This window comes from Protomyctophum bolini (genome assembly GCF_963924005.1).
Source record: "Protomyctophum bolini genome assembly, chromosome: 4".
Taxonomy (NCBI): Eukaryota; Metazoa; Chordata; class Actinopteri; order Myctophiformes; family Myctophidae; genus Protomyctophum; species Protomyctophum bolini.
This window is the reverse complement of record NC_137865.1, coordinates 25525019-25547675: the sequence shown is the minus strand read 5'-3', so window position 1 is coordinate 25547675 and position 22657 is coordinate 25525019. Positions and strand designations below refer to the sequence as shown.

The 22657-nt window shown below is 43.4% G+C and overlaps 1 protein-coding gene across 1 annotated transcript in view; it reads right to left on the bottom strand.

Moving 5' to 3' along the window:
* polr3b (polymerase (RNA) III (DNA directed) polypeptide B) overlaps nt 1-22657 on the bottom strand; it is a 33777-nt gene that overhangs the window by 9725 nt on the left and 1395 nt on the right. The window contains exons 5-22 of the mRNA XM_080761639.1: nt 22545-22620; nt 22263-22363; nt 21839-21930; nt 21241-21358; nt 20290-20398; nt 17803-17925; nt 14682-14798; nt 14438-14572; nt 12367-12528; nt 10608-10808; nt 9724-9886; nt 8405-8558; nt 8220-8294; nt 7062-7160; nt 6842-6969; nt 2792-3001; nt 2349-2507; nt 752-869 (exon numbers count right to left, since the gene is read on the bottom strand). Coding sequence (XP_080617765.1) covers nt 752-869; nt 2349-2507; nt 2792-3001; nt 6842-6969; nt 7062-7160; nt 8220-8294; nt 8405-8558; nt 9724-9886; nt 10608-10808; nt 12367-12528; nt 14438-14572; nt 14682-14798; nt 17803-17925; nt 20290-20398; nt 21241-21358; nt 21839-21930; nt 22263-22363; nt 22545-22620 — 2340 coding nt within the window. The remainder of the gene's footprint in view (nt 1-751; nt 870-2348; nt 2508-2791; nt 3002-6841; nt 6970-7061; nt 7161-8219; nt 8295-8404; nt 8559-9723; nt 9887-10607; nt 10809-12366; nt 12529-14437; nt 14573-14681; nt 14799-17802; nt 17926-20289; nt 20399-21240; nt 21359-21838; nt 21931-22262; nt 22364-22544; nt 22621-22657) is intronic.

Here is a 22657-nt window from a genome sequence, read left to right as displayed (position 1 = left end):
AGACTTCGGTGCTATTCTGCTCTGCTGTAGGCGCCCCTGTCAGAGTTACTTCCTGGGTTCAAGTGCGTGTTTTTTCATAGCCTGGGATCAATACTATTTTTGTGTTTCTGATGTAAATAACTTTACATCATCACGTGAACGGGACCAACGACTGGAACTACCAGCACTGAGCACCTCCAACATTATTCCCATAGTTTCGAATTTGTTTAGTTTGGTATAATCATTTTGTTTGTTTTGGTATAATAAATAATCGTTTGGTATGTCCATCTTCTATTGTAACTCGTAGTGAGACTAGCGATATTAAATTAATTGATTCGCATTATGTGGGGAACAAAAACGCTGATGTTATTTTCTCTTTGCAGACGAGTAAGGCTCAGAACGAGGCTAATCACACAGCTAGTGTTAGAAGGAATACCTCTACCAGGCTTTCCTCCACGGTGGACTGTCTGGTGATGCAAGGCTAGTTTTGTCAATATGCTGCAGTGCTGTATCCATTGCTGTTTGAATACGTGTGACTGAGACTAAAATGATGACCAAAGTGTCATTCTACCGCTTTCCTGGCAACTATTATATTATATATAATTATAATAGTATCACTATTCAATTTGAAAGCATTAAGACCCTTTTTAACCCTCAACGGTTCCTTTCTGAAAAAGGAGGTTATTGTTAAAAGATTCACGGATGTCTTTTTTTTTTACAATGAGAAGCGAATGGCAGGTAAGTGGTGGCAGAGGGGCTTAAGTGAACCCACCCGATAGGCACATCTCTGTACTGGGGCTGGCCTGGCTGGGTACTGCCTTCCAGTGGCGTCTGGGTGACTGTCGGCATGGCCTTATTCACCAACACCTGCTTGTTTTCCACTCTCTCACCTGTAAGCACAGACCAGGAGACGCACAAAACCATCACATTGACAATATAAACACAAGCAATGCCAACAAGCTTGTGAGGAAGGCTAGCTCCATACTTGGAGATGAAGTGGACACTCTGGAGGTGGTTGCGGAGGGGATGAGGAAGCTGGACACTATCCTGATGAACCCCTCTCATTCCCTTTATGGTGTGCTAGTGGGGATGAGGAGCACATTCAGCCACAGACTCTGTCTCCTGGCACACCACAAAGCCAGGTTCCTAAACCAAGCCCCATATGTTCTGTCCCCTTTTGGGATTACTGACTCCTGCTTGACTCTGGCACACTTGCACATGGACTACTGGGATGTGCACTACAGAACCATGACATAAGGCCTTTAATTGTTGCAAGACTCACTTAAATTCACTCATAACTTCATTTAGAGACTGTATGGGGCGGCAGTGGATCAGTGGTAGAGTGGCCGGATGGAAACCACAAGGTTCCCAGTTCGAACCCTGACTCCACCAGTTAGTGTCCTTGAGCAAGATTCTGATTGATTGATTGAAATCTTTATTTCACAGTATGGGTACATTTCAAACAAAAGCACAGGTCAATACAAAAACTGTTACCGACAGGAGTCAAGGGATTCACATGTCTTAATGGCTGTTGATAGGGCGTTCCACATTTTAGTGGCATAGGAGTGAAATTAATTTAGTCCCTTGTTTGAGCTGAATCTGGGTTGCACATAGTTTGTTGAACTCCCTCTATGTACATGGGTATCTTGGTGGTGTAGCGAATCTTGTGGACGAGACCCATTGCAAGATGCTGTACTCTGTCATAACCCTAAATCATTCCAGCCTGTCAAAATGGGCAGGGATGAGGTGGGTTCGGCGAGTGAGGCCAAGTAGTAGCCTGGCCAATTTGTTTGCGCTACATAAATACACCATTTTCCATTTATGTTTACAAATTAGGCATTTAGCAGACGCTCTAGTGAGTGACTTACAAGAGTGAGATTGGAATAAGCAGAGTAAAGTAGAACTCTAGTAAACAAACAAGGTAAATAGTCAATGGGTAGCAGTGGTGGCCGGTAGAGCAGCCAGATGGGAACTGCGAGGTTCGATCCCGGGCTCCCCCAGAGTTAGTGTCGAAGCAACACTCTGAACCCTTAATTGCTCCGGATGTGCAGGTTGGTGCCTTGCATGGTTTCCTCTGCCATCGGTGTGAATATAATGCACAATATATGTAAAGCGCCTTGGAAAAAGGCGCTATATAAATGCACCATTTACATAAGTACACCGTACATACATTATCCAAATACCCACTGTTCAAAGTTCAGTTGGCTAACACTGTACAGAACATGATATTAGTCTCACATTCCCTCTTAGATATTCTGTAACTACGGTATATCCATTGCACTGATTTCAGCTTTATTTCTCTATATTTATTTAATCTATTCATTTTCCATGAAGGATGCTGGGTCTCTGTTGTTCCTGTGGCTACTCACCAGGGGAGCATATCCCGTCTGCATCCAGGATGTTGTGCCTCCAGATGGGCTTGCGTGTGGCAGCGTCCAGCATGGGTCCCATAACCTTGTCAAAGGTCTGGTTGGTGTAGCGCCTCAGGGTGCACTTGGCATTTTTGTAGACAAGGCATCGCCCAAATCCTGGAGAGAAACGGGGTTAAGAGTTAAGTGACAGAGAGTTGACTTTTTTCAACCTGCCTTTTAAAAACACAGATTTATAAACGAGTCACAAACAATGTAACTTAAGTCCAAAGTGTAAGGTGGCGCTCATAGCAAGACAAAATCAGAACATATGAAGAAGCAGATATTCTTCCCAGGATAATCATCCATAAAGGTGTGTGGTCATTTTACCCTATGGATTATAATCCTGAGAAGATCCATTTATTTATATCATATTTCCTGCATCCACAATAAGGTTCTCTCACCCCTGTCCAGCGAGGCCTTGTTGAGAATCAGAGCATCCTCTATGTCGTAGCCACTGTAGCTCATCACAGCCACAGTGGCGTTCTGCCCAGCAGGCAACTTCTCAAAGTCAATCAGCTCGATGGTCTTAGTCTTCACCATGGGTTTCTGTGGGTAGCCCAGCAGGTACATAAGAGTGTCTATTCGGTTCCGCTGGTTGTAGCCGATAGTACCTGGAAGAGGAGTGAAAATATAGAGTGCATTCATGTAACAAACACTTATAAAAGTTTGGACAGAAGATAATTCAGTTTTTACTTACTTCTGAAAGTTTACAAACGCGTCACTTTGTGACACGTTTAGAAACTTTAGAACTTTAGAAACTTTAGAAACTAGAGAACTTTAGAAAGTTTCTTTTTGGAAAACGTTTGAAAATGTATGAACATTTACATGGAAAAGATTATGACCATTATACAAAATAATGGTAATTATCTCAAATAGGCGATTATGTAATAATTGTGACAGACTTGCAGAACATGAAATCAACTATTTCCACAGAGAGTAAACTGTTGTAACCATTATCATTTACTTATCTGGTTCTTTAAGCCAGGGGTTCTCAACCCGTGGGTCGCAACCCCTCGGGTGGTCGCCAAATTATTTTGGGGGGGTCCCCAAATTATTACAAAAAGGGGGGGGGGGGGGGGGGTTGCAACTGAATGGCTGGAAAAATGGAAAGGAGAGTTTACATAGTACATGCATAAACTTTCCTTAATGATCAGATCTGGTTTCAGTATTAATTTATGATATATTATCTCTATTATTAAGGTTATGAGGGGCAGGGATGGGGTCGCGAGACATGGCCAAAGCATTTCCGGGGGTCCCCAGCCAAAAACGTTGAGAACCGCAGCTTTAAGCCAAGGGGCTGAGCTTTGGCCATCTCTGCTCAGCAGAGATGAACAGCGCAGGTTATGGCATAATAGCTGGCCTCCCCGGAGGCCTTGACATTTGTCAGATGCTATTACTTCACAATCAGGCTACAAGCACACAGTCTGTGATAATAGGCCCGGGCCACACAGACAGATTTGCACATGTATAGGGTCGTCCACACAAAACAGACGAGGCAGAGGATATTGGGCCAAATATAGTTCCAGTCCGTGTTTTGTTTTTGTAAAGACGGGGGATGGGGTAAGTAAGTAAGGAGGGGGAAAAGAGCGAGATAACGGGGGAGGGTCGAGGTGACAGGGGCGCTTTACGAATGTTAGCAGTGGCGTTTGAGGAAGTTTTGGTTACCAGGGAGCTGTGGGTGCACACTCTGTGGTCTTTCGCAGCTGAGCACACTGACCCCCTGAGCACAGTCAGAGCAGACACAATGAATTGCTAATGACACTCTGGGTGACTGGCAGGGAAAGGGCCTCCGCACACACACGGCACAATAGAGAACCTACGCAAGCGTCTCATGTTTGATATCCATGCGCATACGCACACACACCGACAAAACACTCACTCACACGCAAATGTATTCTGACAAGCAGTATAGGCGCATATTTTGTGGATGTGGGTCAGACAAACTGATTGCATACATTGAGGGGGATAGTGTATGTATGGTAGAGGGGGGGGGGGGGCATTGGAGATGTGTGTGTGTATGTGTGTGTGTGTGCGCGCATTAAAACCTGGGAACTGCCCAGTACAATCACAGATACTGTGACCTCTCGAACTTTGGGCCACAAATGCACTCCTCTAAAGGCCTCTACATAGTCCGTTTTGTTCCTTGCATGGGGGAGTCAAACGGACACAAAAAAAAGGTTATTTTAGACATGCATAGTCCTTGCGTTTCTTACGTCGGTCTATTATAATATTTAATGTTCAAGCATCTACTCGCCCACTAGATGGCAGCTGTGACATAATCTCACACCATGACGAAGTTTTGCGTCTTTTGCTAGTGCTGTAATCAATTAATCATTGCGTTCACACGGGCAGAATGCAGTCTACCATTGTCAAAGGAAGCCGCTAGTGGATGATCATCAGCAACGGAAAACACAGTTTGTAAACGGTCAAATTGTCACCAAATGGAAGCATAGGATTAGGAGACACACACACTCTCTCCGCTCTAATTCCGCTGAGTTCTCGTCTGGAAAGCAGGGCTGGACTGGGTCAAAGGGCTAACATTTGGCCCAAAAACATATTGAAGGAGAATTCCATGCTAGAATACTTTTTTACCTTTCTTTGTAGTCGTTACGTCCCCACCAAAGAGGTTCATGTGTTTTTTTTGTGCTATTTCCCCTACCATAAGCCCTCAAGAAATTAGATTGAATTGAATGGGGCTATGGGGTGTTGTGCTAATTTGCTTATTTCCATCGAAATAAGTAGTAAATTGTGCCACTTGGGATATTATTTACATTATGAAGAGAGGATATATACAAAAGAATAAATAAATTGAGCAATGGAAATAAGCAAATTAGCACAACACCCCATATTCCCATTCAATTCAATGCAATTAATTTAGGGCTTATGGTAGGGGAAATAGCCAATAAGGAGCTTTTGCACAAAATAACACCTGGACCTCTTTGGTGGGGACGTAACAACTTCAAAGAAAGGTAAGGAAGCCTTTTAGTATGGAATTCTCCTTTAAAGCAATGGGGGCAGCCCATTCTTTGGGTGGCCCATTGCCCACTGGACATAACGTCAGTCCAGGCCTGATAATCACAGACAAGTTTGCAAATCAGTGCCTCTAACGCTGAGGTCATGTTGTCCTGTTTAACTTCCAATGTGTTATATCCATGCCGATCGTGTTTACGTTTACAACTCAATGTGCCGGCGGAAGTGTTGTCCTCTTTCAAGAGTGGTCGAGCAGAAGAGGAAAAGCCTTCTTGCTCTCTGCTGCCTCCAGGTGGGCAGGGTGTCCTCGACGCAAGGTACACAACGCAAGCAATTTGGTTGCGTTGGCTTGGGATCAGATATCAACCCAACGGAGCGAGACAGATCACGTAACCGACGCAACGCAAGGGAGGAATTTCTCACACCCTCCGTTCGTTATGTATTCTTGCGTCGATTACGTTCGACTCTGTCAAGCACTTAACCTTTAGGCGAGTGTTTCCCAAACCTTTTAGCCCATGACCCAAAAGAGAAATTAGATTTTTGCCCGGAACCCAAACTAGTGAAAACAGCATATCTACAGCTCACAACGCGTTGCTTTGTGCCATGTTGTGAGCTTGTAGATCAGCTATTAGAAAATGTTTTGAAATAATAATAATTAAATACAAAATGTAGGAAACAAAAAAATAAGGGGACCCACAAAAATTGGTCTGTGACCCAACCTTGGGTCCCGACCCAATGTTTGGGAACCAGTGCTTTAGGCCACTGTCTCCCCCGAATGTACATGCATGTAAAAGAGCAAACACTGCCAACTGCGTGGCAAATGTTTGGGTGGTGGATCTTCTTTAGCTACAGAAGATCTGCTATCTTGATTGCAGATCTTCAGTAGCTAAAGTGAGGATGCCTACTGAAATGAAATGATGCCTTACCCATGGCCTGCTTCAGTGGCGGAAACTCCGTGGGTTCAGAGGCGCGATTGAACCCCCTGGCATTTTGGCAAAGGCGCGACTGAACCCACTGGATAAGCCTTACGAGGGGTTACAAGATAGGTGTTGCGCCGCCGCCCATGCCGCATTCAAATGCTAATAAGGTGGCTTTTGTTCTGCTGCCAGGTAGAGAGTACAAATGTCGGAAAACAAAACTCGTTTTTTTTCCACCGCTGGGGGGGGGGGGGGGGGGGGGGGGGGCGTGACTGCTTGAACCCCCTGCCGTTATAAGAACTTTCCGCCTCTGGCCTGCTTGCCCAGAGCACACTGGTATGTGTTCCTAGGGGACTGGTTATGATGGGGGTAGGGAATGAAACGATGCCTTACCCATGGCCTGCTTGCCCATAGCACACTGGTATGTGTTCCTAGGGGACTGGTTATGATGGGGGTTAGGGAATGAAACGATGCCTTACCCATGGCCTGCTTGCCCATAGCACACTGGTATGTGTTCCTAGGGGACTGGTTATGTTGGGGGTAGGGAATGAAACGATGCCTTACCCATGGCCTGCTTGCCCATAGCACACTGGTATGTGTTCCTAGGGGACTGGTTATGATGGGGGTAGGGAATGAGGCCAGCACAAACTCCCAGGAGCGTGAAGGGCTCGATCTCCAAGTGTGTCGTGTTCCTGTGGACATTCAGAGAGAGAAGAGAGGGTCAGACACCACTGTTGGAATTAACACCTAAAAAATTCACGAGCATTTCTTTTCTTGTACTTACTTGCAAATCATGTGTTCATAAAGGGCGATATGACAGTCATTCTCCTCGTTCACATCCAGGTATTCCACCAGGCTCTCATGAAGGAAATCCTCAAATGTTCTTTAAAAAGCATGTTAGAGGAGTATAAAAAAGTATGTTAGAGGAGTATTAAAAAGCACATCAAGAAGAATATCAACTGTGACAATGGTTACTGTAAATCGCTCTGGATTAATAGCGTCTGTTAACCTAAATTGTAATGGTGAGCAATGGTGTTTTAAAACATACGTATGGCATGGGGCTAGGGATTCTACACCACAATGCACAATCACAGGGGACAAATATTGGGTGCGCTAGAGTTACGGCCGCTATGCGGCCCTCACACCTACGTTGCACCACCGATACGACTGATGTCTGAGTCATAGTTTCAGGGGCTTTGTCAGAATACCAGTTCGATGTCGCCCTTTTGACCGATACCTGTCCATTCAAACTCTAGACAGGCCCGCCCCAAAGTTATTAGCGCATCCGCCCCCGGCTGCCCGGCGAAAACTAGAGTTCTCAACAGGCTGGAAAATGAATGACCACAAATTTTATGCCCTTCCCGACCAGAAAAGAAAAAAGGAAAACGGTCCATATATGGGAATTTCCAGACCTTTAAAGGGTGAGGTTTCTTCTTGCCCTCAGGGCGTCTTACTGGTAGCATTAAGTTGATGTGTAAGGACGGACCATTTTGTAGTTCTGCACATTGTACATTAGAAACAACTATGCTAAAAGAACACTCAAAGGAGGATGGGTGTTACCGGGGGAAAGGGCTGAGGTGAGCCAGGGAACAACATTTGGAAAGTTCTTTGAAAATAGCAGATCGACAAGGTCACAACGCATTGATGGGAAATGCCGAGTTCATAGTTTGGTTATTTTTCAAATGGCCAAAGTAAACTTGGTCCCATGCAGGGAAAATACCTGCTCATTGAGACTACATGAAGTTTGACCTTCATGTAGTACAAGATAAGATATACATTTCTCAATAAAAGAGCATGGAGATCAAATACAATTTATATTGTATATTAACATACACTACCATGCAGATTTATCAAAATAACATTGTATTTACTAAAACAAGCTTAAGTGGTTGGTTAATGGACCAAAGTCATGTGCCCTTTAGTATTTACCCCCTCTCCTCACCTGTAGCCCTGGGACAATTCTTCTATGTGTTTGTTTTTCACCATTGGCTGTCCCTTCTTCACGATGATGTACGGCCTGAGATAATAACACAGGTTGAACAGCTATGTCACCAAAGGGACAGAGTTTTACAATGCTTTTTTTATTCGATATTTCAAAGTAACATGCAAAATCCTAAAGTTGCCGACCTGCAGAGGCGTCCCCCGTCAGAGGAGATGTAGACGCAGCGATCCGTCAGGTTGGTGGAGATGGAAACAAACTCGTTGATAAAGCCGGCCCGTCGCATCAGCCTGAAGGTGTTGACCAGTTTGTGGTGGTCTCTGATCACTCCTAGAATGTTACCTGCATGCAGAGAAACAGAGAGACCCACACACAGTCAAACAGGCCAGCTGCAACAGATGATTATTTTCATCATTGATTAATCTGTCAATTAATCTATGAGATTAATTTAGACAATTCAATTACAGTAAATAAATTAATAAAGTACCAAATTAAATATGCCCATCATTATTCATCGGACCTGAAAAATACATCTTAAAAATACTTAATATATTTGATAAGCAGAGTGAAAAGAACTTCTACAAAAAGCATAACGTTTATTAATTGCCGTAGATCTACGCCAAAGGCGTTTTATGTGTCAATCACGAAACCAATTTTAGCGGTCACATAATAGGTTTATTAAGCGATCGTTGGTCGTTTTTTCACCCTTATAATTCTGCTATGTACTGTGCATGCTCTTTGCAGAACGTCAAGGAAGCTGACAGCTGCAGTGTGCAGGGCCAAAGCTGCCTGAGCGGTTGTATTCATATCAAGCCTGACAGACAAATGTCTAGAAAACAGAGGAGCCACCGTGCACTGCCTCTGTGTGAGGGTAGATTTGCAGGATGCACGCTCCGAAGGGCTTTGACACCTGCTGTTGCCAACTAATTAAATGGCATGGCAGCCAATATAATTTGACAGTTATCTGTGGATAGAAGGGGGAAAAAACATATACAGTAATTAACAGGCCAAGTTCTGTCTTAAGAATAATACCTAAATTAAAGAATTATCGGATACTGTGTAAAACAGCAAATTGCCTCCTGTAAATGGGACAGAAAAACATTGGCCAGTCTCCCCCTTTCATGTTATTAGGCACAGTATTAAGAAACAAGTCTTCAAATATTCCAGAATGAGCAGCCAGTAATTCTAGTATGTTTGGACCAGGGATGAGAATTATTGATTAATGCATTGATAATTAATTGATACGTTTTGATAAACTTATCGAGATTTTTTATTTCCCGTCAATGTCTAACATTAAAATCTACACTTTGGTGATATACATAAATAATTATATTATATAGTTATTTGACCATTTGCGACACAGAGCCAGGCAATGGCATCTTTTATGAGAAATAGAATCAAATTAGAAGTGCACTGTCTTTTCTGTCACAAAGTTTAACCGACTAATTTCTTAACAACGCTTATTCGATGAACTATTAACATCCCTAGTTTGGACCTTTCTTCATACCATTGAGGAAGACAAGGAAGACAGTGGGGTATGCGAGCTCCTCTCCACACAGCAGGTTGACATCCTCCACCCCGAGATTAAAGGCCAGTTTGATGATGGGGCCGTCCTCCATGTCTGTGGTGATATGAGTCATCAGAGCCAGGTTCTTCACCAGACCGCAGGCCTAGGGACGACAACACACATGTAGACAAGGAACACTTTGAGACACTTTGAGGCAACTCATTTCAATATCCACACAAATCAACATCCACCATAAGAAAAGTTGTTACCCATAACCAGGGGTGCACAATAACTGGCGCACAAGTGCGCATGTGTGGTCAAAATAAATGTCGCGTGGCAGATCAAACGAAATGAAGCACTCTTGCGTACTGCTGTCGGCACCAACAGTTACTAGCTCTGGTGTCAAGTACTTCAAATGTATCAGATAAGAAAACATGCATCTGTGACTTAAACAATGCGCACACTTTGGAGTTATTCTCATGCTGGCTAAAGTAACCTTGTGGATAAAGTAACCTTGTGGTAGTGTAGAGAGTAGAGTCCACGTCCATGCAAGCAACATCTCCAGGGGCTCCCCTTAGAACTAGCCCAAAAATGTTATGTGCACTCCTGCCCATAACCACTTAAACGGTATACTTAGGTGAGCGGTAGTCTCTCAAAAAAACTCTTCCACAATCTCTTAATGCTAGTGTGTAACTAGCCCTCCTGAAAGCAGTGAAAAGCACCATTTATAAAATAGTACTGGACAGATTTGACATGCAGTGGCGTTCACATAAGCTGCATAACGGTACACTGTGGTGCACATATTCAGTCAAGACTCTTGAGTAGTCAATGACATGGAGGCAGTCCGCAGAGCTGCGGTATGGGTTTGTGGGCGGCTCTCTCACCTCTCCTTCAGGTGTGTCTGAGGGGCACAGCATTCCCCACTGGGAGGGCTGCAAGGAACGCGGCCCACTGACTTTCCTGGTCTTCTCAAACTGGGAGGAGATCCTGGTCATCATGCCCAAGGCTGAGATGAAGGATAGACGTGAGAGAACCTGGGTCACGCCCTGACGGTCCATTTTGAATCTCTTCAGTGACCAGTTCCCCTGTGCAAAAGGACAGAATGACATTCATTACAATTTAGGCATTTGGAAGACGCTCATTTCGAGCCATACACGTGTAAATTCGATTAAGAAAACCCCTCACTTTAATGCCATCCCTGTGTATGTTAGTTTAAGATTGATACTGTACTGTACGCCTCGTAGATACCACACCCACCACCTAGAACCGGCATCCATCTTGGAACGGTAAAACAGAAAAGAAACGTTTGCGGCTAATACTTCTGGTTTAAGATGCCGCGTCACAGGACCTGCAACTTGTAGTTTTTGCCTGCCGCAGGTAAACGGGTGACCGTAGAAACGCCTGGCTTTGATTACAGTAAAACAAAACATGGTAATACATCATACAGCTACAGCTACAGCTAAAGATAAAGACTGATGACGTCACCAGAAGAAAGGGAACTCCGTCCTGTCATATCGTATTGAATCGAGCCCTCCAGTGAGGAGCGCGCTCTGAGAGACTGTATAAACTGAGTAGAAATCTAATACACTGTTCTCATCCTCCCCCAGGCCGAGGAAACGCCTGAGGAAACAGAACAGACATTTTGTGGAATATAATTGTCAAAGAGACCTACGTGGGGTTTCTCTTCCGACCTCCTGTATCATTTCAGTTGTGGTGAAATAAAAAACCTGTTAAACTGCTGCAATTGCCTGCGTTGGTTCTTGATCACAGACATTACACAGTAGATATAAAGGACTGGAAAGAAGTCAGAGGATTTGTAACCTATGTAATGAAGCCAGAATTGGAGATGAGTATCATGTTTTGTTGGAATGTAAGAATACTGGCATTATGAATTTCAGGCAAAAATACCTGCCAATTAATTTTTTTACCCACCCTTCTATGTTTAAATTAATTGCATTACTAAAATCTGAAAAACTAAAAGTAATCTATAAATTGGGTGCTTTTCTGAAAAAAAATCTTCCACTGTACAAATAGGGAAAGCCTTCCGATATGTCTATGTATATCGTGTAATCTGTAATGTATTGTATACTTTCGATTGTATACTTTTATGAATCTGTGCTCCAAACCATGTGATCATGGTCGTGAGTTAAATAAATGATTTATGATGATGATGAAAATGGTATTGAAATACCAATACTTTTCCAAATATCGTACTGATGTTTGAAATCCAGTATCTTGGCGACAGCGCTACAGACTGAGAATGAGGATAACATTGCACATGTTTCTCTCATTGAGTCTTCTAACGGAGTAGGTTCCCAAACCTTTTCGTGTCAAGGACCCCCAAAATGACACTCATTAGCCCGCGGACCCCCCATTTGAAAATATATATTTTTTTTGTGATTTTCAAAATAATTCATTCCAAGGACCCCCAGTTTGACATGCATTAGGCTACGGACCCCCTCTACCTCTGGTACCCCCAATTCATATTGTAAAATAAAAGTTAATTTAACTCTGAGAGTCTACAAATGGAACCAACTCTGAGTTACAGACCCATAAGGGTCCATTTGGTTCCAAACCATAATTTAGCTGGGGACCCCCTGGAAGTCCCTCAAGGACCCCTAGGGGTCCCCGGACCTAACTCACCGTGGAGATGGCATTGACCATGCCGTTGGTGATCTGATCCTGCCGCATGTGCTTGACCACATCAAACTGGGCCGCTCTCTGCTTGGGGATGATCTGGTCTGCGATCTTCTTCAGCTCCGAGTTGAACTTCTTAAAGAGATCCTCAAACAGCAGTGACAGGAGCTGTCAGTAGGAAGAACAAGATGCTCAGCGAGGAAGACTTGCATTCTGCGCAGCCCATTAATACCTGGAACGCATCTATGTCACTTTCGTTTTTAACCACTTTTAACCTTATTTTATCTTGTAGATCTGCTAATTTTGAGAAATAGTTAGCAATTCTTCCAATATATATATATTCTTTCAGAGCGAACATCTAAACTCAAATCTTTGCTTCTGAGAGGTCCCTGAAACCAGCAGCCAAATACATAGAATATTCGGGGCCCTTGACATGAAAATATTTGAGCACCACCGATATAGAACATTAGGTGTTTCAGAAAAGTTTCAAGACATTTGTAGAATCGGGTCCTCAAGTCCTAATGGGTTAAACGTTTAGAGTAGAGTTCAAAGAGTCACTTTCTGGGATGAAGTCATCATCGTATCCATCCATCGTATCCTAACTCTGCAGACCTGCAGCTCTTCTCCAGATGTCCAATCCCTTATCAGCGTCAAGGTGTGGTCAGCGCAGCGGCGGATTATAACCCATTACGGTCTGAGGACCAGATTCTACAAATGTCTTCTAAATCCTAACAGCCTTCAGTCAGTGGTTCTCAAGGTTTTTCATGTCAAGGACCTCCAAAAATGTACTGTACTGTATTTGGCCGCCGACCCCCATCTCAAAATAATTTGTTCCAGGGACCACCAGAAGCAAAGATTTGAGTTAAAAGTGTTCGCTGTGAAAGAATATATGTTCAAAGATTTTAGTGCCACATTTCAAGATTTAAAAAAAATAGCAGATCTACAGCTAAAGTTTTAAATATTGGTTAAAGTAGTTAAAAGCTACAGTGACACAGATGCGTTCTCGGTCTAAACTGATCAAGAACCAGGTGTGCCAGCTTGCCAATAATAAGCCTGACCTGGCCCCTCTCCTCTTCGCTCGGCCTTGCAGGAGGCAAACTCTCTCACGGACCCTCCCCAACTGGCACATTAGCATACATCAAAACAAACAGGCAGCGCTGCTTGAAATTAATAAAGAAATTAAGCTTCCGCCGTGCAGCCGGGCCAATTAGTTGAATGTCAGGGAATCATAATTGGAGAGCAAGAAGATTGCCGGCGTTGTGAGTGTGTAAGCCCCCTTTTGAAAGGGGGCTCTGTGTTTCCTCCCCTCCCGCTCCTTATACAGAGCAGGTTGGGGGGTTAAATTAAAGGCCTTAAGACAGCAGTAATTACATTATCAGAGCCGAGACCTGCGGATTAGCTCAATCGCTCCAGTCAAGGCAGCGTTTTCTATTGTCATGGCGCAGAAAAATCCCCCGGCTTCCCCGGGCCTGGGGTTTTGGTGGTGCTGCATATCTCTCCCCTGACAATGCCAAGCAGGCAGGAATACAGAAGGGGGGGGGGGGGAACAAAACAAGCGAAAACAAAGCTGGTGGAAAATAAATGAGTCAATAGAAAAAAAGGAGACATGGAAGCTGACACAAAGGCCCAGGTAAGAGATCAGAACTAGAGTATGAATACATGCACTGTCCGTGATCACAAACGCAAGCATGTTCTGCTGTTACATACGGCTTTAGACATGTAACGTGTGTAAGCACTAAGCAAAATGCTCAACTTTTGAGGGGCCCTAGCCCCTCCAATGTCTGGCTTTCGGAAATTACGTTATGTGGCAGCCAAGTCTATGGACTTTTAATGACGTAAAAAAACCCTCACTTTACAGAGTGTGAATTTATTTCAACAGGGTGGTTTTACATCCATACTGTATGGAGGTATTAATTACTTAAAGTACGACTTCACCCATTTTCAATGTATCTTCTTCTTAATCTGCCGACTGTAACTCTGAAGAACATCAGACAATCCAATCTTATGGTTTTGCCCAGAAAGCTTCTCCATGAGAGTGTACCTGTCCAGCAGATGGACTCCATGAGAGTTACTGTACCTGTCCAGCCAGCTCCAGACGTTTGTTCCCGTAGTAGTCTCTGTCATCGACCTTGTTGTTGCCTTGGGCGAGGATGACCCTTCGCACCATCACAGCCAGGTAGATGCACTTGGCGCGGAAGTTAAACTCTTTAACCTGAGGTCACAACAGGTATAATGTTCAGTAATGAGATTTCAACAACACCTGGCACTGTGAAATGCTCGGAATGTCATCGTTGTTGTGCGTTTTGTGTGTGATCACTTACAGGTACGTGTGTGAGGATGAGTTGAGCTAAAAGCTCTCTAGCTTCTTCCATCTTGGTCTTCTTGGGCCCTCCCCACATGCGTTGTCTTCGCACTTTATTCCCAAGGTATTTCAGAGCCTGAGAAGCAGTCAGTTCAGTTGCATATAAGAGCAAGTTGAATAGACAGTGGACAATAAACACTGCTGTAGTGGATTCAAGCACTGAAGCCTGATTGCGACAGTAGGTCGCATTTACTATGAAAACCTGCATCTCCTGTCTGTCCGTCCGTTAGTTAGTCACCGACGCCTCCATATATGGTCACGCTTCGTGACATTATGTCTCCATATATGGTCACGCCTCGTGACACGTTACGCCACCATATGGCCATCTCCATATATGAAGATCACGACACTGATTTCCAGTGATGAAACTAGCCTGCATCCTGCGACTCACTAAATTGAGAAATTGAGAAATCATTCATGTCACCTTCCCGGGGTCCTGGGATGCAATGCAGTACTCAGTACTGTACTCTTAACGTCGTTGAAGTAGTACTCATAAAATGTCCCTGGGACCCATCTAAAAGACCACCCCTGGGTCCCGGGACCCATTACATTGAAAATATATTTACATCACTGGACCTCATCTAACCCTGGATAACCATACATGGAGAGGACTGGATCATCACCTAGATCTGCATATATGGAGCCGGCCAGCAACTCTACATCTGACCTCAAACCAAATATGGCGCTGACCTGTTCTGACATTCAATATGTTGATCGGACCTCATCAAACCCTGTACACTCAAGACACGCTCCATATATAGCCAGTACATAATTCATTCCATATGTTGATCTGACCCCCCATGCCAAAGCGCCAGCGCTCACCCAGCAGTCTGCCGTCACCCAGGCGGATGGGTGCACGTGACCTCGCCCTGCTTCTCGCCCTCAGGGAGTCTTACTGGTATATATCCCTTTGACAGTGTTGCTGTCCAAAAGTAGCAGATCAGCCAGCTCAATATCGTGATGTAAACATAAAATAGCTGGTTCATTGTTAGATAACCTTTAAAGAAAACGGCCTTAAAAACAGCATTATCCTTGCCTTCGCGAACAGCAGCACATCAATGCAAGTAGGATCAGTGTTGCGGAAGGTCATATGAATTACAAAGGCAGCGACTTTGGAAGCTTCATCCTTTATAGTCTACAGAAGCGTGTACGTATGTGCACACCCACCCACCCACGCCCACGCCCACACACACACACACACACACACACACACACACACACCTGAGGCAATGATACACAGGACTGCACGACTGAATTAGAGGCAAGGTCAAAGGTTAATCAGACTCAACACTTTCTATGAGACCACCCACCCTGCACTTTGTCCTACATTTAAATATGGTGAATAAATCCTTTACCTGACCACAATGTTAAAAAAAACAATGTCCATTGTTTTCATACAAAACAAATGTTTAACTTTTTTCTCCCACATAAAAAAAGAAAATAAATTAAACAGCAGATCAACAAGCTCATAGCAAACATTGCGATTTGCGAGTTTCACTTTGTGAGTGTATTCAGTTGCTATCTGTTGTATGATGAAGTATCAAGTAGCTATGGTAAATGTTTTGTAGAAATGAGCTTTACATGTTACAGTACGATTTACGATTGAAAAGGAGCCTCGGGGGAACGATGATTTACTTCACAAAACTCTGCATGGCGACTGGCTCGCTCTATCTTGGTCGGCTGTGCCTCGCGTGGCTCAAATCACCTTCAGGCGCGCCTCCGACAGTGAAACCGAGTGCACCTTTTACTATCCAACGGTTTTCCAATCGTACTGTGACACACACATAGAGCGTGTCGTGGGTTCGACTCTCTAGACTATCCCGACGACCTTTGCTGCGTGTTCGATTCCGGGCTCCCCCAGAGGTATGGCTCGTACACAGTACACACTGCACGATATTTGCTCCGATTATGCTGTCAGGGACCATTTTTGGCGCTCGCCGACAAAACTCCCGATCTCGACCGAAGATCGGCGAGGTTTTGCTCGCTGTGTGTGAAAGGCTCTGCGAGAAGATATAGCGCCGATAAAAGTGCTCACCGACGTCTCCCTGACGTCTTCGGAAAATCTAGCAGGTTTGATATTTGGCTCTGTCGCCGACTTGACATCGTACAGTATGAAATGGGTTGCGAGCGCGTCCCGAGAAGTCCTGTATTACAGCCAATGAGAGCACTTGCACCGACACTGTCTGTCTGTTGGTCGGTCGTCGACTGTATCGATAGATGATAATAATATATATAACCTTTATTCCTTGGGTAAATATGTCCTGTATCGTACAATGGTAGCTATATTAGCCCAATGTTGCTGTTAAATAGTCTATAAAACCAACTCATTTCACTTGAATAATGTTGATAAAAACGCATCGGAGCACTCTCTCTCTCTGTGTGTGTGTGTGTGTGTGTGTGTGTGTGTGTGTGTGTGTGTGTGTGGGTGTATGTGTGTGAGACGGAGAATTAGATTTAACGTCCTGTCTCTCTGCAGCCCACGTAGGCTACACACTATCACAAACATTCCGCCCTGTGTAGCCTGGCTATTCTGTGTGTGGCATGCATGCAGAGAGAGGGGCATCCTGTGTCACGTGTGTGAGATGTAAAAATTAATAAAATAAAAACAAATGAATGTCGGGTCTGGATCGCATCTTGGTGAACTCTTGCAGTATCTGATGCCTAGTCTGCGACCAATTGTTTAGTGTGAAAGCCACATCGATATGAGAGGCGATAAAAAAAAAAGACTCCTGCAGTGTGAAATACTCGATCTGATGACTCGCCGACAACTTTAAAACTGGTGTGTAGGGGCCATAAGTGACGAAGAGTCCCTGAGCAAGACTCTGAACCTGTTTACTGTCAGTCTACACTAGTATCTATCAATAAAAGGCATTAGTGAACATTCTGTAAAAAAATATTTACATTTTTGAAAAGCTTTAGAAGATTTGCTAAAAATAGGGACGCCAAGGTTACTGTAGTTAACTGCAGTCATGTGGGCAAAGGAACAAAGACCATTGTGTTAAGTGGTTTGGTAAAGATTACACCAATACAAAATAATGTTCAATGACAGTGGGCAGGTGTGGAGCTTGAGGGTACAGTACCTGAGTCTGGGTGAAGATCTGTGCCTTCTGGCATTCTTCCAGGCTAGGGGAGAAGTTGGACATGACGTGGTCCTCTGTGCCAATCATCTGCACTATCTCTTGGTCACTCTCCACGCCCATGCCCTGCGTACAATACATACGAGATGTGCTGAAAACTAGATGAAGAGGTACAACAGGCTATAGCCAGAAATGAGCTTCATTTCATATTATCATCATTCAACTGGAATGATTCATTCAACCCATTCAACCCTGGAAAAAGGTTTGTTTCAGTAGGAGTTTTGTCCCCTCAGCCATCGCGGCATTAAACAAACTGCCCCGCCGATAGGATGGTTCTGTACACAGTGGGGAACTCATGTTTTTTTTTTTGTATTGTCATGGTGTTATGTTGTTCGGGACAATAAGAATTATTATTAACTCTCTAACATTAGAGAGATTGAGACACAGTGATATAAACAGAACAGCTGTTCTGTGTTGTCGTATACACACACACACACACACATGTACTTACAAATGTAACCACAAGTATATAGTATAATTTGAGAAATAGACATTGTGAGGATACTTTCACAACACAAACTGTTTTTAGACTTAGGCTAACAATTAAGAAACAATTCAGGCTGGGGTTAGCGTTAGGCATTCAGAAGTTAGGTTTAGAAGTTAGGGTTGGAGTTGGTTACCGTAAGTGCCCACCAAAAATAACAAATCAAAAGCTCACAATACGTTGTGCTGTGATACGTTTTAAGCTTGTAGATCTGCTGGTGTACGACACCGGTGTGCAACTAAGTCTATGGCAATGACATTTATAAAATTGCTGTCCTCACAAGTATAGTAATATAAACCTGTGTGAGTGAGTGAGTGAGTGAGTGTGTGTGTGTGTGTGTGTGTGTGGGGGGGGGGGGAGGCAGGAGGTTGTCTGACATTTGCTTATGGAAATGTGGGGCTGTGGGAACTGATGCGACGGTCCCACAAAGCATCCAGGGCTGACCTGGGAGCTGTGCAGACCACGGGGAGAGCCAGGAGGAACTCACCCCAGGGCTGACCTGGGAGCTGTGCAGACCACAGGGGAGAGCCAGGAGGAACTCACCACAGACACACGAGAGCAGGGCAAACAAAACAGGCAGGCAAATGTGCCCGATGGTCACGGGTGACCAATTCAGCTCAGAAACATTACACACACTGACTGCTGACATGTTTGGACAACGCAGTCCCACACAGGAGAATAGGAGCTGATGAAAACAGTCGGATAATTGACATTTTCATAAGGGTGACACAACGGAATTTACTGCGTGACTGACTGTTGACCGACTTTCCGTAAATGATTAAATCTATGACTCAATAGCAATACATACCTTCATGGTGTATGTACACAATTTATATAAAATACAAAAAACTGTGACTGTGTAGAATTCATTAAGAGACAGAGACAGAAATCCCCGACTATACATGGCTTTAGATGGGGAAAAAGACAACTACCGATTTCTATTATACTATTGCTATTATTATCATAATTATTAGTAATAATACTTGAATTTATCTTGTGGTATTTCATTTCCCCTTTCTTATAATACTAATATTCCCCCCCAAAATGGTAAGTAAATAAATAAAAGAGTAGCAGTAATAGGTAATACAATAGGATAATGTAGTCTTATAGCACCCCCTACTGGACACATGGCTACACTGCTGCATGCATTGTCTACTGGTCTCATGGAGAACTAGAAAAAGTGCCCCTCGGGGCACAGGTCTCCACCAGGCCAGGTCAGGTTGTGACCTCCTGGTGGCGCTATAATAGGCCAATGTGAAAAGGGTGCCATTTGTTCTTACACCATTGATGGCAATTGGATGATTTGAGGCATTTTGTTCCAAAAATCCAACACTTAGGAAATAAATCAAGGAATTTCTTGACATAAAGTAGCTCATAACATGTCTATGGTGGATTTTTATGAAACAAACATTTTGCAGATAGAAAGAGCATCATTCAAGCTTTTTCGCAGCAGTCATATTAGTCAGGAACAGTTGAGATATTCTCCGCTAAATGAAGTGCATACATATCTTAGCCAGGTCCTGGAGTAAGTAGGAAAGTCTGTGAAAGATTTCACGTAAATTGCACGCTGCGTTCATGATTTGAGGCTTTTTGTTTCAAAAGGGCCAATCCTGCAAACTGAACACATGACTACCGTATAGAGATAGTGTGTAATGATTTGCGGGATTTTTGGCAGAATCTAATATTCTAGAAAGTAATATCAAATCATGTGTTTTTCAAAAGTCGGACTCCTGCCGGTGGCGCTATAACAGGCCGTTCTGGAAATGTTGGGGCAGAGGTTCATCGTTGGCATCCAGGGAGTCTGTGCAAAAATTTGGCATCGACCGGGCTAACTTTGCCGGAGATTAGCTGTTCACAGACGGACGGACGGACGGACGGACGGACGGAGTGCAAAACATACTCTCTCCCCATGCCTTCGGCCTGGTGGCGACAAAGTTGTCTCTTACCTTGAATATAATAGCGATGGGAGCATCCTCGGACAGAGTGTTGTGTCTCAGGTAGAAGCGACCCTGCTTCACAACGATGTTAGTCCTACTCTTCTTCTCATGAGTGGAGCTGGAATGAGATGACAAAGTTAGTGCAACAACCACTGAGCTTCTGATAATCAACAGCTTTAAGACATTAGGAGAGTTGAGAATGACTTAACACAACAAATAGGAGAGTTCGATCACATGTTCCGACTACAGCTTTATTTATTTTTTAAGTATGTTGCTATACTGTATGTATAGCAACAACTAATGAGACACAGAGGTAGCTCCTGGATTGAGGTATAACAATGGCATAGTGTGTTTGTTCAGTAAAAGGAGTCTCCATGTCTCTCCAGCTCTTTATTTAACAGAATATGGATATTCAGGTTGGGATAACAATTTTATCCAACTAGAATAGAGAACTCAGACAGGATACAGATTAAACAAGTGAAATTGGAAGTGACACAAATAAATGAGTGGACACAATTGGAAGTGGAACAATATAAAGTAAAAGCTGATAAATGGGTACTCTCTCCTGACTGTCTGAAATTTTGCAACCCACATACAAATTCGGCATGCTGGGGTTCAAGTGGTTAACTTGAAAAAGTACAAATTTCAGTCCTTGTCATTACATGGTGCTGTGTTTCAGGGCAGATTCACATTATGGTCCCAGATGCGCAATCGGGTCCACTTGGAAGATGTTGTGGTAGTGTGAATGCTGCGTACCGTTCCCCCAAAACGGATCACTCAACCGTTCCCGGGACAGCATGGAGGTGGTCTCGGGAACCGATTGAAGTGTACGATTGAATGAAGTGTACTCAAGGCCAATATGAATCATGGAGTCCGGGGAACAGGCAATCGGATTCGGAACAGTTTGAATCAAACAGACTCAGTGTGAATCTGCCCTCAGAATAGCTCATGTAACAGTACCTGGTGACAGAGGCTCCCACTGCACCCTTCCTGTCCTGCTCTACAATGATACGATTCTTGGACAGCTGTTCTTGGATCAGAATGACCTTTTCCTGTCCCTTCACAATGAAATAGCCCCCTGTTAAGTAAAGATAGGACAGCACAATAAAAATGATACACTTAACAACTTAGGTCCTATTTACCTATATACTTTATATGACGAATTATAGAGAATATAGCACATCTACAAGCTCACAACAAGTCGTCTAGGTCTAGCAGCACGTTATTTATTTTTAATGTATTATCCTTTTTAGTTCGACGGTAATACCACATTGAGATTTTTCATGTCTTTTCCCAGTCACCCTAGCCAAGAAGGCAGCTTACCCATTTAGAAACATTGAACAAGCACAAAACTTTATAAACGTGTACGCATCCAATTCCTTCATTAAAGTGATTATTGCCAATGAGGAAATCTAGCTTGAAATATTTTTATGGTAGATTTTTTGAATTTTTGAGAAAATGTCGTGAAAAAATAATATAACCAAAATAGGGATGCCAAGTTGAGGTTGAATGGTGGGAACACGCCAAATGTTTTATGTAAATAAAATAGTTTCTATACCTGGATCAAGAGGACATTCATTGAGTTTAGCAAACTCCATGGAAGTCTTTCCTGTCAGGACACAGTTGGAGCTGCGCAGCATGATTGGCATCCTGGATAAAATATAATAATGTTTAAATAAAAGAATGTGAAAACACTTTTGAGTCGAGTAGTATTGCTTTTAGTACAATATAACAATAAAACAAGAGTTAATATATGTAATTTCATAGTGAATTACACATAATATTATAGCAGTGGACGTGTATAAAACTAAGACAATATCAAAATTGAGAAATGTAGGGATGTTAACTTCTATTGGATGTACAGTAGGTAGGGGCCAGGTGTTGCAGAGAGAGAGAGTTCATGTAAGATGGATGATGGATGATGTTTTCTCAAACAAACATCTCAAATTGTAGGACAAATGTATATTAGGAGGTTGTAATACCTTCCGATGGGGAGGGCATTACGGATGATTCTCTGACTGCCTCGAGTGTACTCTATGTCCACTGTGATAGGTGCGGAGTACGTCATATCTCTAAGACGGCACTGGAGGAAACAATAGGCATATATACAGTACATTACAGTAGTAAATATTAGAAATGTACAAGAGAAGCACTGCAGGCGGCCTAGTGATTAAGGGTTAAGATAATTTGTCACATTTTTCTGATTAGCCAATCAAAGCTGACCCCAGGTGAAAATGAAGCCAACACAAAGAACCTCAGTCTACCTCATGAGGAGAGACAGGTCTGGTCACATTAAAGCTCTCCTCGACGTCAGGCATGCCAACATAGATGTTAAGGTATCTGTAAAGAAAGTCATTCAGTTGGTTAAAGAAAATAA